This window comes from Zea mays, chromosome 3 (genome assembly GCF_902167145.1).
Source record: "Zea mays cultivar B73 chromosome 3, Zm-B73-REFERENCE-NAM-5.0, whole genome shotgun sequence".
Taxonomy (NCBI): Eukaryota; Viridiplantae; Streptophyta; class Magnoliopsida; order Poales; family Poaceae; genus Zea; species Zea mays.
The window spans coordinates 187,715,756-187,726,240 of record NC_050098.1 but is presented as its reverse complement, the minus strand read 5'-3'; the positions used below and the strand labels follow the sequence as shown (position 1 = coordinate 187,726,240).

The window sequence follows — 10,485 nt, the reverse complement described above, 5'->3', positions numbered from 1 at the left end:
GCTCAACAACTTCAAGAGAAATGAAGTATGTAGCTTGGTGCCACATCCAAAGCAAAATGTTGTGGGAACTAAGTGGGTGTTCCGCAACAAGCAAGATGAGTCAGGGGCAGTGACAAAAAATGAAGTGAGACTTGTGGAAAAGGGTTATGCCTAAGTCGCAGGTTTGGATTTTGAGGAGACTTTTGCTCCTGTAGCTAGACTTGAATCTATTCACATTTTATTAGCCTATGTTGCTCACCATTCCTTTAAGCTCTTTCAAATGGACGCGAAGAGCGCTTTCCTTAATGGGCCTATCAAGGAGGAGGTGTACATGGAGCAACCCCCCTGGCTTTGAGGACGATAGGTATCCCGACCATGTTTATAAGCTCTCTAAGGCGCTCTATGGGCTTAAGCAAGCACCAAGAGCATGGTATGAATGCCTTAGAGATTTTCTTATTTCTAATGCTTTCAAGATTGGGAAAGTCGAACCTACTCTTTTCACTAAGACATGTGATGGTGATTTGTTTATATAACAAATATATGTCGATGACATAATATTTGATTCTACTAATCAAAAGTCTTTAGAGGAGTTTAGCATGCCAATGATGCAAAAGCTTGAAATGTCAAAGATGGGCGAGCTGACATACATTTCTAGGATTCCATGTAAAACAGCTCAAGGAAGGAATCTTCATCTCTCAAACAAAGTACACACAAGATCTTCTTAAGGAATTTGGAATGAAGGACGCAAAGCCCATCAAAACGTCGATGGGAACAAACGAGCACTTGGACCTCGACGCAGGAGGTAAGTCCATTGATCAAAAGGTATATCGGTCTATGATAGGTTCCTTGCTTTATATTTGGGAAAGTAGACTGGATATTATGCTTTCCATTTGCATGTGTGCTAGAAGATAGACTCTCATTTGAAGAAGCAACTCTTGGCAAGGAAGAACTTGTTTTTGTTCCTCTTCTTATCTAAGCCTTCTTGCTCTATTCGCTACATATTCCTTTGTGTTGCCTCGAGTTAATTCCGCATTCTTTAGAAGCAACACTTTTGCAAGAAAAAGACTTAGTTCTATACTCCGATTATTGTTCATCTTGTTCTAACCGCTAACTAAGGGGATCAAGTTTTGCTTTAAAGCTGTAAATTTCAGGTTTCACATATTTACCCCCATCTAGGCGACAATCAGCTAGTAATGTAATTTAAAACATAAGATACATGACACATAATTTATCTTGTGGTTTAGCTCGTCACTAAGGCTCAACAATGCACATGTTGTTAAGGAAGCCATGAAGTCTTTGGAGTATCTTTTAACTTGTTCTTCTTCTATAACTCACCACCAAGGTGATGAGCTTAAGATTTTCCCTAATATTTTTGGCAATACAAACTTTCTCGTGGCTCACCACAAGCACGGGAGCCTGCTGGGTAACGCCTAACCATCTAGGAGGCTTCACCTCCAATAATAACAGATGTTGGCTATGCTCGACAAGTATTTAAGGTTGGCTTGCTCTTCTAGATACCTCAGTAAAAATATCGACACCTCAATAGGAGTTTATATCTCTATCGTATTTAAGCTTCTGCACTTTTATACTGTTACTTTTGGTTGTGTGATTTATCTGATTAGCTTAGTTATAGACAAGTGGATATGTCTAGAACCTATGTTATAAAACTCCTCTTACGGTAGAGATATCAATACTTAGAGAAAACATTGGACATATAAATGTTTGATTATTTGTATAGGTTTTATTTAAGAGAAAAGAATAAAACTGTTGGTCAGTGAAAAAAATAGTTGTCCTAATTCACTCTCCTCTTAGGCGATCTCGTTTCTACAAGTGTATTCTTCCTTATATATTATGGTAGTGTCATATCTAGTACAATGTTTTCCATATCTTATATTCAGTTAAGATCTGTATCATGTTTATACTTCTGAAATCCTTCTAACGATAGGCCTTGTAATTGTCGAGGGCTCGCAGCCAAACCCATGACCTCATGACCATAGTACATATCTTCTCCTTAAGCTTAATTTGGCTACCCATGTATATATTATTGACAACTTCTATCCTTTATCCACTTAAAAATCTATACAATGAATAATATATCTTTATGGAATTCTACAACCTAAATTCTAATCCTATCACTAGTTAAAAAAACTAAACTAGAAAATTAAATACACAATCTAGGTAAGCAATAAATAAAGTGTGGAAGTTTAATTGAAACAGAGAACTCCGATCCATAAATGGAGGGCAAAATCAGAATATACAGTACCAGTACCAGGATTTTAGGATTGATTAGTGACTGTGACCCATAACTCACCCTGCTCGCCAGCCTTTTGTCCTCCATCCAGTTTCCCCTGCCCCCGGCTGGCCGGCATACTAGATACTACCCTCTGTCGGTGTCTTGGTTCCCCGTCCTATCGCGTGCGCTCTGTGGACCGTGGTGGCGACTACTGGGTGGCCGCCGCCACCCCCGCTCGGCCGCCCTACGCCAGGTGCTCACCGTCTTCGGGACCTTCGCCGGCAACGAACACTCACCAGGTATTGCGCACAGGCGGCACAGCGCACCCCTTCTCTTCCGTTACTGCTGTGCTAAACCGAGCACCCAAACCCATGCTATATCCAATTATAAGTGTATTATGCATATTTAATGCACCAATGCCTACAGAAGTTCTTTTTTCGTTTTTTATGCGCAAAAAAAAGCAGGGTGGCACGGTGCATTTATGTTCTTTACTGGGTCCGTGGTCCGCCACTTCTATCATGCGCAGAGGAAGCAGAACTAGAAAATTACGTTCATGTCAAGCAGAGGAAGCAGAACTAGAAAATTACGGATTCAACTAGATGCGCAGAGCTCCATGGTCCTGGGGGAGATAGTTGGAATTTTGCCATCATCAGATGGCATGTTGATTTATATGCTAAAAGCTGTTGGAATGAAGAGGGGCCGTTGTTGGCCCTGCCTCAGATTGAAACCACATGCTATAATTATATTGCCTTGAACCCTTTATCACCTTTTACAGTGGTCGTTTATGTAATCATTTTATGCTAGAATGGAGCGGGGTGTCACTAGACTGCACTGCTTAGTTACTCGTAATTTGTAAAGATGGAAGAAGATATGATTGGGAAATACCTTGATTTCATTTGTAGTTCTATTTTTCATACCAAACATTTGACTTACATCTGGTAGGATGGTGTTTGGACGTGTGCTGCACATATTTTTATTCAATTGTTTCACATGATATAATGCCTATACTAAGCCTTTTTCTTCTATCAGGATGACAACATTTATATCATTCTAAGTTTATTACAAACCACCAACTTGGAGTGTGCAGTTGGTGCCTTAGTTATGATCTTAACTTCTATTTTCTGTCCACATGCAGTTGTAATGATTGGTGTAACGTATACCGGAAATCTGTCCCTTTTTTCAGGGAGGATGTTGCCCTTGTTTAGACACTGCTGTGCCTTTGGAAGTCATCATCCTCATCCCTTAATTTGGAGGAACATCTTCCAAACATCGCGAAGAGAACAAAAACAAATCAGGAGTTGGGATGCACAGTGCTCAGCAAATCAGGATCAAGCTTCTATAGAGAAATGCAATGCTCCAAAGAATTTACCAATACCTGATAATTCACTTCTCGATGCTCGTATTCTCTATTGTACCTCTCCTGCCCTGGGTCATAACAAAGTAAGCAATTCAGGTTCCTGTTTCATAGTAGAATACATTCAGTTGCATGAATGCTTTGCTACTCATTTTCATGAGCTGCCTGTTGACTCAAACTTTAATATTTCGTATGATTCATTTTTCCATAAAGCATACCTCATCTTAAAATTCATATTTGAAGAATGCCTTTCGACTTTTTTTTGAGGAGGGGCAGGGTGGGGGAGGGGGAGGAGCAGTGATTTTATGTCAACAATACATGACTACTTTATGTCGTCATGGTTGAAAACTTAAATACTGAGTTGCTGAATAATATGCAATAGTTCTAGACCATCTATGTAAATGGTTGTTAACTAAAAACCATTCTGTACCTTACTATGCAACAAATTTTTTGAAAAAATATACATAGACTTATAGAAGTCACGATGTAATAGGTGGTCCTATCCGTGTTGTGCATTATATCATAATATTTTCTGCTTCTTTTTTTGTATCCAGGAAGCACACCCAGAATCGAACAAAAGAGTTCCTGTGATAGTTGATACTCTTGAGAAATTGGAGCTTAGTCCCAAGGTATACCAGCAATACTACAAATATTCACAACTATTTTTTTTGGAAATTTGCCTTAAAGAAGGCACCTTTATTGTTTCAGTTGACCTTTATTTGAAAACATGCTAAAGTTGAATCATATAAAATGAAATAGGATGAGCAATCCACTTGAGGACATTGTCTTTTTTTTCACTATGTTTCAACAGTTCCTTTTGTCTTTAGTCAAACCTTCTGGGTTTTTGGCATGTTTCTTTCTTGTACCATGTACAATTCCATTTCACTAGAAAAGGATGAGTATTCATAAGTTAAATGTCATCTCATTTGTTTACTTTTCAGCATCGTGGTTCACAGGTTCTTGAAATTCAAAATTTCAACCCTGCTTCTCTAGATGATGTTGCACGAGTTCATTCAAGATCTTACATCACTGGACTAGAAAAGGTACTTGTCATCAAGCTCTCTTTATTTATTCTTACTTTTCTGACAATAAGATACTTTTCTCTACTGGTGAAAATCTATCAGATAGGTTTGAAATAATGCTGCGATTTGCTTAATATGTGGCAGAATGTGGCTGCAGGCTATGGGCAGAGCTTCAGATGAAGGTCTGATATTGATTGAAGGGACAGGACCAACATACGCTACAGAAACTGTAATGTGTTCTGCTTGTGCTCTTTTCGTTTTTACATGATTTTGATGCTAATTGTGCATGCCATCTACTATTTCGCTGCTGTACTGTCACAAGTTTACTTGAGTTCCGTTATCAAGCGTTCCTTTTGTGAGGACTCATGTGGCTGGATTCATGTACGTTTGTGTTTCTCTAGGGGTTCTTTTCCATGTTTTAAAACTGATAAAATTGTTACTTGGTGGTGTAAATAGCTTAATGTAAGAGGACCTACTTGCAATATGGAGTAATATATGTGGTGGTGCTGGGGCCAGTAAGGGCAACACACCAGTAAAACAACATGGTATACGGAGCTAGGGTTTGTGTCCGTCGCCGTCGCCGCCGGAGTTCGAGCCTGCGCACATGAGGGCGTCGTGACCGGCTGTGTGCAGCGCGTCGGCGGTGCCTCGCGCGGAGTCGGCGGACGCGAGCTGGTTCGATTTGGTGGCGTAGCTGTGCCCTGTGCTTCCGCGCCGTGCGCTCCGGCACCCAGGTGTGCCATCATCCTCGTCACGCAAGTCGCCTTCTCGCTCGCGCCGGCGACTCCGTCGTCCTCGACCGCCCTCCAAGCGGCACGGGCGCGACCCTCCGAGCAACGGCGCGGACGGCGCGCGGGCTTGGCCCCCGGCGGCCCGGCGCGGCACGCGCGCGGCTCAGGCACGACGACTCGGGCACGGTGGGTGAGACCCCCGGCGGCGTGTCCTAGCAGTGGCCTCTCCGACAGGAACTCTGCTGCGGCGGGCTCCATCTGCTGCAGCCATCGCGCCGCCTCGCACCTCCGCGCGCGTCCTTCTTCGCGGCTGCTCCCGCAGAACGGTGACGACGACGGGGACGAGGAGTTGGAGGAGCACGGGATCACGACAACACCCTGTGTGGAACCTGCGGGACCAGCTACAGCAAGGACCCGTTCCGGATCTGCTGCGATAACTGCGAGAAGTGGTACCACAGGAAGTGCAGTCAAGAGCAGAGTCTAGACCAAAGGCTAAGGTTCCCAAAGACGAAGAAGAGTGTTGATGGGATATGCAGATTGAGGGGTTTTGGAGGATCGGATTGGAAGCCGGCTGCCTGTGCTATTTGATTCTATGATTGTGTGAAGATGAGTGAGATGAGAAGCATGATCCAAGAGCTCATGGGACTTGGGTTGATTGGTGCCAAGGCCAATACAGGCCCGTCTGAGCTGAAATTGGAACTTGTGCCTAATGATGTGAAGTTAGAGGGCAGCAAGAATTACTTGAGTTGGTCTAGAAGAGTGCATGTGCTTCTGGGAGGCAAAGGAGTGGAGCATTATTTGGAGGAGACATGTGTTGAGCTGGTTGATAAGCTTAGCATAGAATGGAGAATCTGGCATGCAACAAACTCTGTGATAGTGGCATGGTTGTTGGCATCCATTTCCCCCACTGTCAGCATGAGGGTAGAAGCTATGCGCACCGCATCCCAGATATGGAAGACCTTGAGTAACATATACTCTCGAAAGGGAAATGTGATGATGACGATGGAAATCCAGAGCAAGGCAGATGCCGTGAAACAAATGGGGAGACCAGTGGAACAATATGCTAGTGAGCTTCAGTACTTGTGGGGGGAACTAGATCACTATGCTCCCCTCCAAATGATTTGTCCATAGGATGCACAGAGTGTTCATAAGTGGGCAAATGACAGAAGAGTGACCCACTTCTTGAAGAATCTGGATCCTGAGTTTGAGAGCAGGAGAGCTGCCTTTTGTCACCAGGAGAGTCTTCCAACCATGGATGAGGTTGTGTCAGCCATGATTGATGAAGAGAGCAGACGTCGAGTGATGGGAAATGATGATCATGTGAAGTCGGCCTATGTTACAATTGAAGATAGAGAATGCTATAATTGTGGGGAAAAGGGACACCTCAGTTACAATTGTCCCAATCCTAAGGGAAATGATGGCCGAGGAGGATCTCGTGGGGGTCGAGGTGGTACTCGTGGGAGCTATGGTCGAGGCCATGGTGGTCGTGGTGGAGGTCGAGGTAGAGGTCGTGGTGGCTCTAAGGCCAACATAGCTACCATTGAAGAGAGTCCCTCTGTTACTTTGACTGGGGAACAAGTTAAGCAGTGGGAACAATGGCAGAAGGGCAAGTCTTCTGAGTGCCTCACTTCACCTAATGGACAAGCCGCCAACTCCTTCGGTAACTTTGCCAACTACGCCCACATGGGCGAAGGTACTCAGACACAAGTTTTTTCATCCTCATGTAGGCATCCCATAGATTGGGTCATAGATTCAGGAGCATCAAAGCATGTGACTGGCATATCCACTTTTTTCAAAACATACATTCCTTACACACATTCTGAGTCTGTTCAAATTGCTGATGGTACATCTCAACAAATCCATGGTGTAGGGTCTATCGAGTGTACACCATCTCTTAACTTATCTTCAGTCCTGCATGTTCCATCTTTTCCAGTCAATCTCCTTTCTGTAAGTTCAATCATTGACCAATTCAAGTGTACAGTAACATTTGATGAAACCTCTTGTGTCTTTCAGGAGAGGAGGACTGGGAAAAGGATTGGGACTGGAGTCAGGCGTAATGGGTTGTGGTTCATCAGTCATGAGGAGTCAGCATTGAAAGCAATTGTTGAAGTGGATGTGAAGGAGATTTTGCTACATCATCGTCGGTTAGGACATATATCTTTTGAGAGCTTAAGTAGGTTGCACCCCAGGATGTTTAAGGGAGTGGACAAAAGTCAGCTTGTATGTGATGCATGTGAACTTGGCAAGCATACTAGATCTATCTATCCTAGTATTGGTCTACGCAATTGTGAACCGTTTATTCTAATACACTCGGATGTTTGGGGTCCTTGTTCAGTCACTTCTGTGAATGGTGCAAAGTGGTTCGTTAATTTTATTGACTGTTACACTCGTATGACTTGGATCTATATACTTAAGCATAAAAGCGAGGTGTTAAAGTGCTTTCAAGACTTCCATAAATTGGTGGCAAATCAATTTAATGCAAAGATTCGGGTTATCAGGACCGATAATGGAACAGAGTATGTGAACAATGAATTCAGATCATATCTATCATGTCAAGGAATTATTCACCAAACAACTTGTCCTGGAACTCCACCTCAGAATGGTGTAGCAGAGTGAAAAAATCGTCATTTGTTGGAGGTAGCAAGATCTCTCTTGTTTCAAATGAATGTGCCTAAATATTTGTGGAGTGAGGCAGTAATGACAACCACATATCTCATCAACCGAATGCCCTCAAGAATACTTGACATGAAATCACCTATGGAGCTTTTGTTGGGAAAGAATGACTTTCGAGTTCCACCCAAAGTCTTTGGCTGCGTTTGCTTTGTAAAAGATCATCGACCTACGGTGAGCAAGTTGGATCCTCAAGCAGTCAAGTGCATTTTTGTGGGTTATGCGTCTACTCAGAAAGGATACAAGTGTTGGGATCCTATTGGTAGGAGATTGTTTGTGAGTATGGATGTGACATTTCGAGAAGAAGAACCATACTACACAAAGAAGGTTGATTTAGATCACATCCTAGAAGATTTCTCTTCGGTTCATGGAAGGGACCGTAGAGAGGGAGAAGATGACAGTGCCCAGGATGATTGTGGTCAAGGTAGTAGGGCTTCAAGAGGGGTAATTGTTGGAGGTATGATTCCACCAGCAATGGAGGAAGAGATAACTACAGAGATATTGAGTAGTGGTGAAAGAAGTAGTGATGATCACAAGGAGACAAAGGACGATGAAGTTGTGATTGTTGGGTCAATCCCATGTTCTGCTGGAGGAAGAGTGAATGATAAACAGGGGGAGCAAGAGCAACCGATAGTGTACTATCGAAAGCGGACTAAGAAGCCCAGGGGGGCAACCACAACCTGAACAAGTTGAAGCTCCAATCCCATCTCCAGTCCTAGACTCCTCTCCAGTCTCAACTGGTAATGTTTCTCCTCCTGATGAACATGTAAACTTACCCCTTGCACAAAGAAGAGAACCTAGAATAAATGCTGGAAAACCCCCTTCTCGTTATTGTTATGAACATGACATTGCTAAGTATGTCTCATACTCTAGTGTTTCTTTAGCATATGGAGCCTTCATTGCATCTTTACAAAATGTGTCTATCCCGAAGGATTGGAGGTGTGCTAAACATGATCCAAAGTGGAAGGATGCCATGAAAGAAGAGTTGTTTGCTCTTCAAAAGAACAAGACATGGGAACTTGTTCATCTTCCAGAAGGAAAGAAAGCAGTGGGATGCAAGTGGGTCTTCACGGTAAAGCAGACTCCTGAAGGAAAGGTTGACAGGTACAAAGCAAGACTGGTGGCAAAGGGATATAGTCAGACATATGGGATTGACTATGATGAGACCTTTGCCCCTGTGGCCAAAATGGGCACAGTGAGGACCTTATTCTCATGTGCAGCCAATTTTGGTTGGCCACTTCATCAGCTGGATGTGAAGAATGCTTTCCTTCATGGTGACCTTCAGGAAGAGGTCTATATGGAGATTCCCCCTGGGTTTGCAAATGAACAGACTGTTGGGAAAGTGTGCAGACTTAAGAAGTCACTCTATGGCCTGAAGCAGTCACCACGTGCATGGTTTGACAGATTCAGGCGGGCGGTATGTGATATGGGCTATTATCAGTGCAATGGAGATCACACGGTCTTCTACAAACATCAGGGTCCTTATATCACCATCCTGGCTGTTTATGTTGATGACATAGTGATCACTGGAGATGATGTGGAGGAGATTAAGAAATTGAAGAAAAAGCTAAGTAGAGTCTTTGAGGTAAAGGATCTAGGACCACTTCGTTACTTTCTTGGGATTGAGATCGCTAGATCATCTAGAGGAATCATCCTCTCTCAAAGAAAGTATGTTCTTGATCTGTTGACAGATACAAGAATGCTTGGGTGTCGTCCAAGTGGCTCACCCATTGATAAGAATCACCAAACTTGTGCCGAGTCAGGTGACCCGGTGAATCGAGAAAGATATCAGAGAATAGTGGGTCGGTTGATATATCTTTGTCATACAAGACCGGATATTGCTTATGCAGTGAGTGTGGTGAGTAGGTATATGCATGATCCGAGAACAAGACATATGGAGTTGGTCAATCAAATCATGAGGTACCTGAAGGGAACCCCTTGCAAAGGGTTGTGGTTTAGATCAAATCAACATCTGAATCTAGAGGGCTATTGTGACGCTGATTGGGAAAGCAGTAGAGACGATCGGAGATCCACATCTGGATATTGTGTGTTTGTGGGAGGTAACCTTGTTTCGTGGAGAAGCAAGAAACAAGGTGTGGTTTCTCGGTCTACTGTTGAGGCCGAACATAGAGCAATGGCTTTAGCTATATGTGAGATGATGTGGTTGAAAGGTCTTTTGAAAGTGCTTCGGGTGTTGAAAGATGAGACAATGTTACTTCATTGTGATAATGTTGCTGCGCTCAATATAGCAAATAATCCAGTCCAGTTTGACCGTATGAAACATGTGGAGATTGATAGATTCTTCATCAAGGAAAAGATTGACAGCGGGGCTTTGAAGTTGAATATGTCAAGTCTCGTAATCAGTTAGCTGATAGTCTTACAAAGGGTCTAGGACCTAAGGATAGTGAATTGGCATGTAACAAGATGGGAATGTTGAATATATTTAGCCCATCTTGAGGGGGAGTGTTGGTGTAAATAGCTTAATGTAAGAGGACC

General features: G+C 43.2%; 1 protein-coding gene across 4 annotated transcripts in view; it reads left to right on the top strand.

The window, feature by feature from the left end:
* Positions 1–2,281: 2,281 nt before the first annotated feature.
* LOC101027153 (histone deacetylase 10) overlaps positions 2,282–10,485 on the top strand; it is a 32,085-nt gene continuing 23,881 nt past the window's right edge. Inside the window, exons 1-6 of one of the 4 annotated variants that reach the window (XM_020550007.3) lie at positions 2,282–2,511; positions 3,348–3,652; positions 4,121–4,195; positions 4,508–4,609; positions 4,746–4,817; positions 7,333–8,863. In XM_020550007.3, the coding sequence (XP_020405596.1) occupies positions 3,353–3,652; positions 4,121–4,195; positions 4,508–4,609; positions 4,746–4,817; positions 7,333–7,935 (1,152 nt within the window). In that variant the 5' untranslated portion in view covers positions 2,282–2,511; positions 3,348–3,352 and the 3' untranslated portion in view covers positions 7,936–8,863. Of the gene's footprint in view, positions 2,512–3,347; positions 3,653–4,120; positions 4,196–4,507; positions 4,610–4,732; positions 4,818–7,332; positions 8,864–10,485 lie in introns of those variants that run through there. The other 3 variants (NR_183228.1, NM_001279674.2, NM_001415829.1) reach the window with 3 other exon arrangements.